This window comes from Microcaecilia unicolor, chromosome 9 (genome assembly GCF_901765095.1).
Source record: "Microcaecilia unicolor chromosome 9, aMicUni1.1, whole genome shotgun sequence".
Lineage (NCBI taxonomy): Eukaryota > Metazoa > Chordata > Amphibia > Gymnophiona > Siphonopidae > Microcaecilia > Microcaecilia unicolor.
The window spans coordinates 1,041,077-1,056,172 of record NC_044039.1 but is presented as its reverse complement, the minus strand read 5'-3'; the positions used below and the strand labels follow the sequence as shown (position 1 = coordinate 1,056,172).

The 15,096-nt window shown below is 40.8% G+C and overlaps 1 protein-coding gene across 1 annotated transcript in view; it reads right to left on the bottom strand.

Annotated features, from left to right (window-relative positions):
* The window catches only part of TSPAN9 (tetraspanin 9), a 73,177-nt gene that overhangs the window by 15,823 nt on the left and 42,258 nt on the right, over positions 1-15,096 (bottom strand). Inside the window, 3 exon segments of the mRNA XM_030215006.1 lie at positions 5,132-5,233; positions 9,307-9,381; positions 12,851-13,042. Coding sequence (XP_030070866.1) covers positions 5,132-5,233; positions 9,307-9,381; positions 12,851-13,042 — 369 coding nt within the window.

Here is a 15,096-nt window from a genome sequence, read left to right as displayed (position 1 = left end):
ATAAGAAGGGTATTTCTCTAGTTTGGCCAGCAGGTGGTGCATGTTTACATTTAAAGCTGTTACAGAAAAATATTTACTGTTCCTTCTTTAACACAGAGAGGAAGAAACCCTCAGTGATGTAGCCAGCTACTAAAAAATGTTGTTCTTATCTCTGATTGGCCCAGAAGCTCAAATTCAGCCAGGATGTACTTTTCCCCCAGTCTCAGCCAGGGAAAGGAGAGAAAAAGATCTCATCACTGAGACCCTGTGAGCAGTTATATTCTGTAACTTGTGAGCAGCTATATTTCCTGTACTCCCCAGGCACTATCCAGGTAGTGATTATATGTTTAGACAATTTTAATATTGATCCATGTTCAGTTACCTATTATGGTGTGCTGTTTTTGTTCCATCTGTTTTTATGTTTTATGACAATAAACCTTTGTTCTAGTTTATTGACTCTGCTTATCTGGACTGACTACGAATCCTAGTGATTTGTGTGTTGGGTCTGTGAGCGCTTTCCATGAACTGTGGGACCCCTGAAAGCATGGCCCCAGTGACCTAGAAATTACTGGGGAATAACTGGTGGGAGACTCGCCCAGTGGCAAGTGGAACCTAGTACATGGAGGGTTGACTAGTATAGAGCATATGCCCAGGTACAGACGGGCCTGAGCAGTGCTGAGGATAGACCCTCCAGGTGGCCGTGGGGTTAGCCCCAGGTGGGTGCTAGGCATTCCGTGACAGACGTTGTTTAAAAATACCATCTTGGAAGTCAGACCAGATGTATTCCACATATTAACAAAAGGTATAAAGAAGAGCAAATGACAGCCAGCATGGTAAAATGTGAAGTGGAAGAGGCTATTAGAGCCAAAAGAACATCCTTCAAAGAATGGAAAAAGGACCCGAATGAAGAAAATAAGAAGCAACATAAGAAGCGTCAAACTAGATGCAAAGTATTGATAAAGAAGGCTAAAAGATAATATGAAGAGAAACTTGCTGCAGAGGCAAAAACTCACAGTAACAATTTTTTTTAAGGTACATCAGAAGTAGAAAGTCTGTGAGGGAATCTGAGGTACCATTAGATAATGAAGGAGCACAAGGGGCACTCAGGGAGGACAAGGCCATAGCGGAGAGACTGGTTTTTATGGAAGAAGATGTAAGAGATCTACCTATACCATCTGGTTTTCAATGGTGATGATGCGGAGGAACTGAAAGAAACCTCAGTGAACCTGGAAGATGTATTGAGCCAAATCAACAAATTAAAGAGCAGAAAATCGCCTGGACTAGATGGCATGCACCCTAGGGTACTGAAAGAACTCAAACATGAAATTGCTGATCTGTTGTTAGTGATCTGTAAACCGTTGTTAAAATCATCCATAGGACCTGAAAATTGGAAGGTGGCTAATCTAATGCCAATTTTCAAAAAGGTTCCAGGGATGATCCGGAAATTACCGACCGGTAAGCCTGACTTCAGAGCAGGACAAAATAGTAAAAACTATTATAAAGAATAAAATTATGGAACACGCAGGCAAACATGATTTAATGGGACAGAGTCAACATGGGTTCAGCTAAGGGAAGTCTTGTTTCACCGATTTCTTTGAAGGCATAAATAAACATGTGGATAATGGTGAGCCGGTTGATGTAGTGTATCTAGATTTTCAGAAAGCTTTTGACAAAGTTCTTCATGAGAGACTCCTGAGAAGAGTCATGGGATAGGAGGCAAATTTCTGTTGTGGATTAGGAATTGGTTATTGGACAGAAAAAGAGGGTAGGGTTAAATGGCCATTTTTTTTCAATGGAGGAGGGTGAATAATGGAGTGCCGAAGGGATCGGTACTGGGACCGGTGCTATTTAACACATTTATAAATGATCTGGAAATCAGAACAACAAGTGAGGTGATTACATTTTCAGATGACACAAAATGATTCAAGGTTGTTAAAACACATGTTGACTGTGAAACATTGAAGGAAGATCTTAATTATTTATCACATTTGTATCCCACCTTTTCCCACTGATAGCAGGTTCAAAGTGGCTTACAAGAATATTGTAGTAAGTTACAATGCAAGAAGTACAATTTTTCAAATTTAGCAGAATAAAAAAATAACAGTTAAACAGTGATGGGTATTGAAGTAGGATATGAATAACAATTAATCAGTAGTAAATATGAAAGATAAGATGTAATTAGAGTCTATTGGATCTTATAATAGTAAGGGATAATTCTGATTATTTTTTGTTACATTTGTACCCCGTGCTTTCCAACTCATGGCAGGCTCAATGTGGCTTACATACTGTATACAAGTACTTATTTATACCTGGGGCAATGGAGAGTTAAGTGACTTGCCCAGAGTCACAAGGAGCTGCCTGTGCCTGACGTGGGAATCAAACTCAGTTCCTCAGGACCAAAGTCCACCACCCTAACCACTAGGCCACTCCTCCACTATGTTGAACCTGGGGAGTAAGCCTTCTTGAACAATACTGTTTTCAATGATTTCTTAAAGTTTAGGTAGTTCTGGGTAGTTTTTGTTAATTTGGGTAAGGCGTTCCACAGTTGAGTGCCAATGTAAGTGAAGTCTGAGGCGTAAATTGATTTATACTTTAAGCCATTGCAGTTTGGGTAATGTAAGTTCAGATAAGATCGCGATGAACTGGTTCTGTTTCTAGGTGGTAAATCAACCAATTCAAGCATGTATTCTTGTACCGCACCGTAGATTATTCTGTGGATTAATGTGAAGACTGGGCATCCAAATAGCAGATGAAATATAATGTGGACAAATGCAAAGCACTGCACATTGGGAAGAATAATCCAAATCATTGTTACCTGACGCTAGAATCCACCTTGGGAGTCAGCACTCAAGAAAAAGATCTAGGTGTCATTGTAGACAATATGCTGAAATCTGCTGCCTAGTGTGTGGTGGCGGCCAAAAAACAAACAGGATGTTAGGAATTATTAGGAAAGGTATAGTAAATAAGACAAAGAATACTATAATGTCTCTGCATCGCTCCATAGTGCAACCACACCTTGAGTATTGCGTTCAATTCTGGTCGCCAAATCTCAAAAAAGATGTGGAGGGGCATAATCGAACGGGGCGCCCAAGTTTTCCTGAGGACATCCTCGTAGGATGTCCCCGCAAAGGGGCAGGGACACCTGTATTATCGAAACAAGATGGGCGGCCATCTGCTGTTTCGATAATATGGTCGGGGACAGCCAAATCTCAACATTTAGGTCGATCTTAGAGATGGTCATTCCCAATTTTCGGCGATAATGGAAACCAAGGGCGCCCATCTCAGAAATGACCTAATCCAAGCCATTTGGTCATGGGAGGAGCCAGCATTCGTAGTGCAGTGGTCCCCCTCACATGCCAGGACACAAACCAGGCACCCTAGGGGACACTGCGGTGGACTTCAGAAAAAGCTCCCAGGTGCATAGCTCCCTTACCTTGTGTGCTGAGCCCCCCAAAACCCACTCCCCACAATTGTACACCACTACCATAGCCCTTAGGGATGAAGGGGGGCACCTACATGTGGGTACAGTGGGTTTCTGGTGTGTTTTGGAGAGCTCACATTTACCAGCACAAGTGTAACAGGTGGGGGGGGGATGGGCCCGGGTCCAACTGTCTGAAGTGCACTGCACCCACTAAAACTGCTCCAGGGACCAACATACTGCTGTCATGGAGCTGGGTATGATATCTGAGGCTGACAAAAAATATTTTTAAACTTGTTTTTTTTAGGGAGGGAGGAGGTTAGTGACCACTGGGGGAGTAAAGGGAGGTCATCTCTGATTCTCTGCAGTGGTCATCTGGTCAGTTCAGGCACATTTTTGAGGCTTGGTCATAAGAAAAAAATGGAGCAAGTAAAGTCAGCCAAGTGCTCATCTGGGACGCCCTTTTTTCCATTATCGGTTGAGGACGCCTATGTGTTAGGCATGCTCCAGTCCTGCCTTCCCTATGCTTCCAACATGCCCCCGTCAATTTTGATGATCCCCCGACGGAAAGCAGTTGAGGACGCCCAAAATTGGCTTTCGATTATGGTGATTTGGGTGACCCTGTGAAAAGGACGCCCATCTTACGATTTGTGTCGAAAGATGGGCGCCCTTCTCTTTCGAAAATAAGCCTGCTTGGAAAAGAGATGGCTGAGGAGGGGATATGATAGAGGTCCATAAAATCTTCAGTGGTGTAGAATGAGTAGAAGTGGATCGATTTTTTACTCTTTCAAGAAGTACAAAGACTAGGGGACATTCAATGAAGTTACATGAAAATACTTTAAAAACAAATAGGAGGAAATATTTTTTCACTCAAGAAATAGTTAAACTCTGGAACTCATTGCCAAAGGATGTGGTAAAAGCAGTTACCATATCTGGATTTAAAAATGGTTTGGACAACCTCCTGGAAGAAAAGTCCATAGTCTTCTATTGAGACAGACACAGGGAAGCCTCTGCTTGACTTGGGATTGGTAGCATGGAATGATGATACTACTTGAGTTTCTGCCAGGTACTTGTGAACTGGATTGACCACTGTTGGAAGCAGGATACTGGGCTAGATGGACCGTTGGTCTGACCCAGTACGTTTAGATTTCCTGTTCAATTATGGCTGAGAAATTGACGTTTTTGCACAAAAACGTACAAAATGAATAGCCATTTTCCAAAGTGAAATGCCCCAACTTTTGAATGACAAAAAACCAGGAATATGAACATCTGTCGGCATCATTTTCAAAAATATGGCCACACAGATGTCTCTTCAGAACAGAGGAGTACCCTAGTGGTTACAGCAGTGGACTGCAAACCAAGGGGCACAGACGCAAACTCCACTATAACTTTTTTTGTAAATGTGATCCCTCCAGTACCTGAAAAATACCTGCTGTACCCAAATGTACACCACCTCAATACTTGCAGGTGCTTGTCACATATTTAGATATTCTGGAAGGCTCAGAATTATTATTTTTCTGTCTCTGGAAGGCTCAGAATTATAATTGTGAGCCTTCCAGGAACAGAAAAATACTATACCTACATATATGGAAGGGGAGAGAAATCACCCCACAGCTCTAAATATATAGAAGGACATAGTGGCAGAGTGACATCTGCTCCTCTGATTACGGTTTTACGACCCTGTCATAGGTTTATTGATGTTCTTCATTGTAGATACCAAGGAGAGGAACCTACCTCAGCTTGAATAATGTTCCAGGCGTTTTTCAGTCCCACGTTGTTCTCTGAGTTGTACAGAAGAAGTCCTTCTTTCAAGTCCCTCTTGGCACTTTCATTCACCTGTAGTAAGGAACAAAGAGGAGGAACACCTTTATCCCAGCCATTTCACTTGTCCCGCAGACACTATTTATAGTAAAGACAGAAAGGAAAGGATGTCACAACTTTCTACTTGCTTTCTTGTTTAAATTCATTGATTTCCTTTGCTATGAGAGGGACTTGGCCCTCTGCCAGTGGAAGGGGGTGGGGCAGGAACACAGAGGAATGTTCTCTTTTTATCTCATGTAGGTGATATTGGTCACCACTCATTTGGACTGTTGGTAAAGATTGTTCATTGCTCTCTCAACAAGGCTAATATATACATTGGAAATGATCCAATTCAGTGGTACGAGTGGGGTTTAGGCTTCTGAGATGAACCTAGAACATAAGAATAGCCACACTAAGTCAGACCAATGCTCTATCTATCCCAGTATCCTACTGCCAACAGTGGCCAATCCAGGTCACAAGTACCTGGCAGAAAGAGTAGCAAGATTCCTTGATACCAACCCCAATAATAAGTAGTGGTTTCCCTAGCAGATTATGGAGTGTTCCTCAAAGAACTTGTCCAAATCTTTTTTTTAAACCCAGATAAGCTAACTGCTGTTATCACATCCTCCAGCAATGAGTTCCAGAGCTTAACTATTCAGTGAGTGAAGAAATAACTTCATGGAGTGTCCCATAGTCTTTGTACTTTTCAGAAGAGTAAACAATCTATTCATGTTTACCTGTTCTATCTCACTCGGGATTTTGTAGATTTCAATCATATCTCCACCGAGCCATCTCTTTTCCAAGCTGAAGAGCCCTAACTTCTTAAACCTTTCCTCATCAACTTTCTTAAGTAAGTTACATTAACTTTTGGTAAAGCTCAAGCACAGTTAAAATACAGCGTTGTATGGTAACTAAGTAAAAATTAAGGGCGCTGTTTACAAAAGCGCTAACCATGTAGGTGCTCTTAATATCCCTATGTAAACAGGGCCCTAAGTAGTTTAAGTTAAATTTTTGTCACATTTACTTTCAAGAAATTACAGAAAGTATCTGTTACTTTTACTGAAGTAATAATTTCAACAATTTTTACTAGATTACATCTGATGCTTGCAGTGAAAAGTAAAAGCGGAAATTGAACATTGACCTAATGTGGGGTATAAATGTCATGAATGAATGAATAATAAATAAATAGCAATTTCTTGGTAAATTGAATGAAGCAGCAAAAACCAGAACAAGATTTTGCTAATGCAAACCTTGTCATGCAAACAGTGGATCATCTGATCTTAAGTTTTGCTGTCAATTGCCTGTGTTGATTCAATTGGTTACTGGTCTCCGGTCAAACTGATGAGCTCAGTCACTTTGAAGCGGAGATGAAGCTGAACCTGGCTGCAATTCTTGGTGAAAGGACATATGTCTCTACCACAACAGGCTGCTGCTTATGCCATGGAAAGTTTTACATTAGGGTGACTGTCCACTTCCTTCCAGGGCAGCTGTTTAACACCTTTATAGCTGTGCAGATTTTATAATGAGTCACAAGCGCACCCACAAGAATGAAAGTCAGTCTACTAAAAGCGAACAAATGGATTAAATTGTAGAACAATAAAGCTGTTGGGATAAAAATGTTAACAGGAGTTGCAATCACTGCAGTCAAGGTACTTTTACTCACAAAGTATTAAACGGGATAATAACTTTTTTACCTTCAATTAAGTGTATTCTTCATTCTATTTTTACTTTTACTTAAACACTTTGAACAATACTGTTTAAAGCCCTGTGTCGGGGAACAGCCCGTGTTATCTTAAAAATAGTCTGAAATGGGGCCCCCCCCTCTTAGAACGTTATGTTCAAATCAAGGTGTATTGATGGCAATTTCTTCTTTCAAGGTGATTTCACAAAAACAAATAAGGCGGGGGGGGGGAGGGGGGGAGGGGGGGACCTGTTCCACTGTTATTTCCCTCAATGCGAATATCTTACCAGAGGAAATCCGGTAGGAGTTGAATTCTGCTGGTTTCTGTACAAAATTCAAACCCTAGAACTGGACATTTAGCTCTTGTCTGTGTAGCACCAGGTAAATGACCTATTCGCCAGCGTTCAGAGGAATTATTTGGACAGTGCCAGGACACAGCAAGGGCACAGTGAGTGGGCTGTGTCGGCATTAGCGCATGGCAAAGGGGGGGGGGAGGGGGTAAGTAAAACAGCAATCCCCAAATAAATCAAGTAGAAAATTAAATCCAGATAATAATACGGTATAACATAATAAATATCAAACACAAATATGTTATTATTCTTTGACTTACACTGTATTCTCTTGTATTTCACTTTATTCGCTATATATTTTATTTATGTATTTATTTATTGGGATTTATTAACCGACTTTATGAAGAGATTCACCCAAGGTAGTGTATAGTAGGCACAGTTTACTTGTTCATGTTACAATTTTAAGTTTGATGTTACAGACATAGACAGAATGAAAGAGGAAAACTTGAAAACAGCAAATTGAAACCTAATAATTGGACGACCATGAAACAGAATAAAAAATATATGCATTTGAAAGCACTGAGATTCAAATAACAGAGATATAATATGATGCAAGCATAATAGCGATAGAGTATCTAATAAGTACACAATTAGAGCATTCAAATAACCTAGATATGATACTAATGCTTTTCTACAATACAGCTTACCATATAGCTGAGGGGCCAAGTGCAGATATATAGATGGGGACAGGATGGGTGGTACAGAGTCAGTTGGAATAAATAAATGGATGACTAAAGTAAAGGTAAGTTCTTTGTACAGTTAATCAAGACATAAGGAACTGGTCTAAGTTACAGTGAGTGTAGCAAGCAGAAGTGTAGCCAGGTTCTGACACCAAAGGGAGCGGAGAATGGACAGCTTAGGCACATGCACGCACTACATAGGCGTGATGGACTGCTAAAAAACAGGTGTTGGCATCATCAAAAGTCCATTTGGTGGAACGGTCGCTCCCCTGGCACTCCACCTGGCTACGCCTCGGGTAGCAAGCTAGTCCAGGTGCAGAATGAGTGTTTTGATTCTTGATTTGAATTTATTTCTAAGGCTTTTAAGTATAAGCAGATAAATAAATGCAAAGGATGTTGCTGTCTGATGTATGTAGTTGTATGTATCTCGTTTGTAAGATTTCTTATTAATATTTCATACATTTTTTGTTTTTATTTGAATTTACAATATTACCACAAGTACAAAACTTGAAAACAGAAACTGCATTCTATCAGTAGAAATATATAAATATCAGAAAAGAAAATATCACATATTCAAATGTAATAGTTAAGAAAATTTGCTTATGACAGAATATATTAAAAACTAACCCCTTTAATTAGGAAAAAAAAGCAGTTGGGGGAGGGCAAGAAAAGGAAACTCGGAAAGTTGGAAGTCACTATCCGAATAAAATCCAAATAATAAATTCTAACTCCCCCCCCCCCAAAAAAATATTCAGCGCTATTTAACCATCCAGAATGGCTCCTGACTGATTAATAGCACTTAACTGGCTATCTGCTGATATTCAGTGGGGGATAACTGACTATCCCCACTTAGCGGCTAGCCGGTTATATTGCACAATGTAACTGGATATCCGCCAATTTTTAAAGTGAGTTTAGCGGCCATATTAGGTACTGATGGTATGTAGTTTGTCCAGTAATTTGGTGATTTATTGGTGGTATGAGCTGGTTGCTTTATACACCTTTTGTTTGATAGATTATTAGGTATTGATGGTATGTTGTTTGTCCAGTTATCTGTTGGTATGTTTTAACTGTTTTTATACTTCTTTTGTTTTGTTAATTGTTTGTATGTTTTAGTTTCTATATTTTATATTTTTAATGAATTCTATGTTTTGTGTTTTTATTGTAATCTGCAAATTAAAATTCACACAAATAAATAAATATAAATAAATAAATATATATAATGTGTGTGTGTGTGTGTGTGTGTGTGCCGCCAGTACCACGGACAGCTACATGATTATGACAATCATTGACACAGCACTAGCTTGAGATGGAAGACTAAGGACAGTCCTCTTTCTTGAAAGAAAATATAAACATTTTAAACTACAAAGTTATAAAAATGACAGACAGTCTCTCTCTTACCTTATCCATGTAAACAAAGAATAAGATGAACAAAATCAATTCGGCCAAGAGAATTAGCAGCAAAACGATGAAAAACTACAAAAGAAGAAATATCTTTAGTTTGTGTGCTTATAAAACCTCAGATAACCAAAAATCACAGAGAACACAAAACAAGTATTTTTTATGGTCATAGTACACTGTCCACATTTGCCTGGAGAAGACAGCGGTGCACAGAGTGACCAGTCCTGGCAGCTGTGCACAGAGTGACCAGTCCAGGCAGCTGTGCACAGAGTGACCAGTGTTGGCAGCTGTGCACAGATCACAGAGTGACCAGTCCTGGCAATGGTACATTAACCATGGGCCAGTCCTGATTGCGGCAGTGCATCAGAATGGTGGCAAATATTGGGCCCGATATTCCAAGAACATTACCCACTACCCAGGACCATCCACAGATTTTCAGCATCTACACACAGCTAATGCTGCTGAAAATCATTGCAGATTGACTCAGTGCTTTCCAGCTAGGGTCGGGGCTGTGTGAGGGCACAGCCAGGAGTCACTGATACGCAGTCCTAAGTTATCCGGACAGTGGTGCTGAAAGTTATTATATAGTATGTAAACCACTTTTTGTACCCACAGAAAAGCAGTATATCAAATCCCATCCCCTTCCCCTCCCTTTTCCCCCCTATTATCCGGATAATGTAAGCAGCTGCTACCCACACCCAGATATTCTGCCCTGATATCCAGATATGTTTAAACAGCAGGACTAGCATTTAATAGAAATGTCAACCGTGCTGTTTAAACAGTGACTCATTTGCTTTTAACACATTAGAGACAATTGTGATAATAAGATTTGATTTCCATACAAAATTTAAAAAAAAATAAGGGTAAAGATGGTAATGCTTATGTTCTTATTGTAGAGCATATGCCCAAAATGCTAGATCCTTGCAAATAATTTCTAGCCAAGGAACCCTGCTGCATAGAGACGTGGAACTATCATATGTTTCATAGAAGTAATATACACTGTACAAGAACAAAAACTGACTTAGTAAGATTAACAAGTAGGGAAAGCATATGCAGCATGGCTCATGGAAATTCTTTCCAATTCCCCTGTCTGTGTATCTATGTATCTTTAGAGCAGGTGTGTCAGAGCCAGGTCTAAGGGGGGCAGAAGACTGGATTGCTACCCTAAGTGATAAATGGTAACAGGTACCATCAGAGCACACTTTTCACTGACAAGAAATCACTTAATCTTTGTATTTCCTAGGGTGCCTGCTTCTCACCGGCAGGGTGATTGATTGCTAGTCAGGCAGTCTGGTGCTAGAGACGGAGTGTCCTCTGGAGTTGGTATGCAAGTTTTGTGTGCTTGAATATCACATAGTCTCAGCTGCAGGAGCATGACACAAAGCTGTGCTATGGCAGCAGGAGTCACAGCAATGTTTAAAGTTATAACAACAGCATCAGACCAGAGAAGTAACTAATGTAAACTCCAGCTTGAGCCTGGCATGGCTCCTCCATTCTGCCCATTCCTGACCCCTTCCCTTCCTGTACTTAATAACCAGGTGTGTCTCACAGCTATAGTACTCCCTTGCTTTGTAACTCTGAGTCTCGGTCGGCTGGGCTCCAGGTGTGCACTGGGTACCCCAACACTCATAACTTTATTTTGACACTAATGCTCAATGCGACTTACACACAGTATCAAAAATGATACAATACAATAGTCAACATCCAACCATGTTAATTTACAAAATTTCCTAAAAAAAATAGGTTTTCAACATTTTGCAAAAAATAACAAAGTTTCACTGAATCCTTATTTCTACTGACTGAAATGAGCCTGTGCGGTAGTGCCAACGTCATCGGCTGAAGTACGTCAACTTGAGCGCTGCTCTGGCAGCACAGGTAGGACTTGCACAGGGGGTGTCTTCGGCTAGCGGGGATTGGAATCTCTGCCAGCAAAGATATATTTTAATGTGGCAGAAGAGGCAGGGGGGGAGGAGGGATACCTAGCCCCCTCAGTTCACCTTTGTGATCCTCTAAAATTGGAATCTGGCTATGCCGGTGGGCATAAGGTTTACGACCACATTGATTTTACTCACATTGAAAAACAAGGACCCTAACACAGGCTCTTGTCGAAACACAGCCAGGTTGGATCAACAATAAAATTAATAACCAGTGTGGCTCCAGTAACAGTAACCGGCCATAAGCCATGTGCCCTCCCTGCCCATCTTCAAGTCCTTACTCAAAGCCCATCTCTTCTCCCTTGCTTTTGGCGCCTAACCACCTTCCCCATTCATGATACCTACACTGACTACATAGCTTGTTACCTTTAGATTGTAAGCTCTCTTGAGCAGGGACTGTCCTTCCTCATGTTTTAACTTGTACAGCGCTGCGTAACCCTTGTAGCGCTATAGAAATGCTAAGTAGTAGTAGTAACATCATTATCCCCCTGGCCATGTCCACGTTTTGCTGTCTCCTTCTAAGTACAAACATTTTTATACCAACCAATTTGCTAGAGGGATTGTATCACCCCTGTGAGCTGATGAACCTTGACTGAACATATATTTATGGTACAATATATTGTCATTTTCCCTCCACAACTGTGCTGCAGCATTCTGTACTACTGGTAAATGTATTCAAATATTTCTTAAATAACTCTGCCAACAGCCTATTACAATAATTCAGTCGTTAAGACCAGAGCCTGGGTTATTTTTACCAACTAATCCTTATCCAAAAAAGGCCTGCCTGACAAACCGGCCACAACTGGACAAAGCATGAATGTTGATCATGGATAGCTTCTGATCTAAAATAATTCCCCAGTTCTGAACCTGATCATGTAAAGGACACTAATGTTTCTGTCTGATCATCATTCAGAATCCACACTAATTGCTGCCAGTCTCCTGGCTTTAGACAGTCTGAGTGTTTGCAAAGCAGCTTGACGATTAGAGCCTAAATGGAGATAAGATTGTACGTCATCCATGTAGATGAAGTATTTGATTTGAAAGGCCTAAATAATTATACACAAGAAAATTAAACCTTTATTGAATAAAAAAGGGAAAGTGATTGAGGCCTGCAGAGAATCAGACATATGTGCTGATGGTGACGTGGAATGAAATGTTGAAAGCAATTCCTTACAGAGAGGTTTCAGTAATTTTGCAGACTGATTTTTATCAAATGCTGACAAGAAATCTAAGAGGAATGGAGGGAGTCTCAACCTCAACCTTCATCTGTTTCTAAATACAGTCACCATGACCCCATCCATAGCCAAACTGCCATGAGTTCAATTATCCCAATTCAACGGAACAGCTAGGGGGCACTTAGTTCAAAGGAGGAAGGAAGGTGCCTATTTAAGTCTATTTTATAAATGGAGTTTATGTTCCCTCTCAGACCCAGTTCTAATAGAGCACAGATGCTGATGAAAAATGTATTTCTAATCCGAGGAAGGTGCGATGTGCATATGCTTAACACATGGGAAATACTTCATAAACTTCTCCCCCGTCTTCTCAATCACAGGGTGACGGTCGTGGATGTTCTGTTTGGAAACCCTGAAATGAGCACTGAATTTACTTACACTGAGCAAGAGGCACTTGTTTTCTTTGATAGCTCCCAGACAGCCCAAGAATCCGGTCACCATGGTTATGGTACCAACAGCGATGACGAGGTTGGCAGCTGATAGTGATGGGAAACTTGGAGAAAACGTGGCAAAATTTCCTTGAGATACTGACAGCCAAATCCCAACACCGAGGACCCCACAGCCACAAAGCTGAAAGATTAAAAAAATCAAAAGTTAAGAACTTCATCCACAAGAAGGAACATCAGCCAAGCAGAACGACCATGAGAGGCGCAACCAGCACCGCAAGCCATGAAACCACTATAAAGAAAGTATAGAGGAGTGAGAATGAAGTACCAAGAGGCAAAGAAGAGCAGTCTTGAATTTCCGAAAAGGTTCTTTAATTCCAACAACAAGAAACAATGTGGCATCGAGGGTCAACTCAACATGGCCAAGTTTCAGCACTAGCGCCTGCATCAGGAGTCACTATTCAGGATGACGTCACACGAATATTGCCGTGAACTTCAATTTATAATTCCGCCAAAAATCTGACAATGCTTCAAAGTGAAAGCACAAGGTTTTTGTTCAAACTCCCTCGATGCCACTTGTAGTGAAGGTCATGCGACATTATTTCTTCTTGTTGGATTTAGGAAACTCAAGACTGCCGTACTTTGCTTTTTGGTGCTTCATCCTCCCTCCTCTGCTTTCTGGTAGATCTTGTGAGGATTTCTTCCTTCTTTTTCTGCTCTGACTGCTTTTAGACAACACATTTTCTATCACAGATATCATGAATCTCTTGTAAAACACTGTCAAGAGGAGGAAATTTTATAACTGTTGCTCCAGCAGAGAAGCACATCTTGAGCTCTTTTCTAATCACAACATACGCACCTCTGAGCCTTTATAAAGTAGCACCCGGAAAGCTCCTGCACAAACTCATGTCTGCTCCAAGACACAAGTATGTGTTAATAGTAATCAGTGCATATGTGTATTTTATAAAATAGATGCAGAAGCAACGATCCTGCCTCTGCCCCTGGTAACTCTACATATAATACCGCCTGCATTTACACGCCTCTTGCACAAGTAAATGTACCAGCAGGGTACCTAAGTGCTAATCTGAAAGGACGTGCAAGTAATACCGTGTAAGTGCAAGGGGTGTTCACTTGGGCAGAGCACGGGCGGAGGTAGTGCAACTTTTCTGCACCCTGAAGTCACATACATGTTACTTGCGCCAATGCCTGGTTACATTACTGTTCTATAACACAATCTGGGTAATCAGATATCACAGAAATGCCTCCAAATCCCCCCCCCCCCCCAATGAGTTCCAGTGGTCATGGTGGTTACAAAGGACGTGTTCTTGGCAGGTATTGATGGCAGACTCATGTACAGAAAGAATTACACAAAAGCTGAGAGACTTCCTGAGCTTTTCAGAGCTCACAGATCCCTTCAAATGTCAGCACTCTTTCAGTCACTTTACACACAGGTTTTTGTGTCAGTTGTGTGATCTTCCTACAGAGTTAAGACCGGGCATTATGGGGCAGTTTCACGCTGATTGTGCACGTGAATGACTGGAATAGTCCCATCGTCTCATAATTATGCCAAAGCACCATTTGTGACTATGTGAACATCTTATATACATAATATTAGACAGGAGGAGTCTGAACGGAGCCTGTGTGAGACTCACACTTACACACGTAACTTCGAACACTGTATAAGTTAAGGGTGTAACTCTAGCATTTATTAAAAGCACTGCTTCTTGGTTAGAGGAACATCAACTTGATTTGAATCCTTCTAAAGCTCAAGCAAGCTATATGGATTTCTGGTGATCTCCTTATTCCATCTATATCCCACCAATTATTAGGACATGATTTATTACTGGAACCTATCATAACAATTGTGGATTTCAGTCACATATTGTAGCAGTGATCAAAAGTTGCTTTAGCCCTTTTTGATGTGTTAGGTCAGCCTGTGCGCTTTTATAGATCAAGTTTTTCTTCATAAACTAGTCCGTACTCTAGTATAAGGTAGACTTAATTATGGTAATGCTCTAATCACTGGACCATCCAAATATACTATTAATCATCTGCAAACTATCCAAAACATGGTCATTAAACTTATTAAAGGGGCACTGAAATGTGATTGGTTATTTTGTTCGGTCTTGGGACACAAAGCTTTTCTTCTGGAAGGCCTCTTTATCTATAATGTTGATTCTATATGGCTGTAGCAGGACTCTTCCGTAAGTAATCCTTTCACATTTTAGTACATGGGCA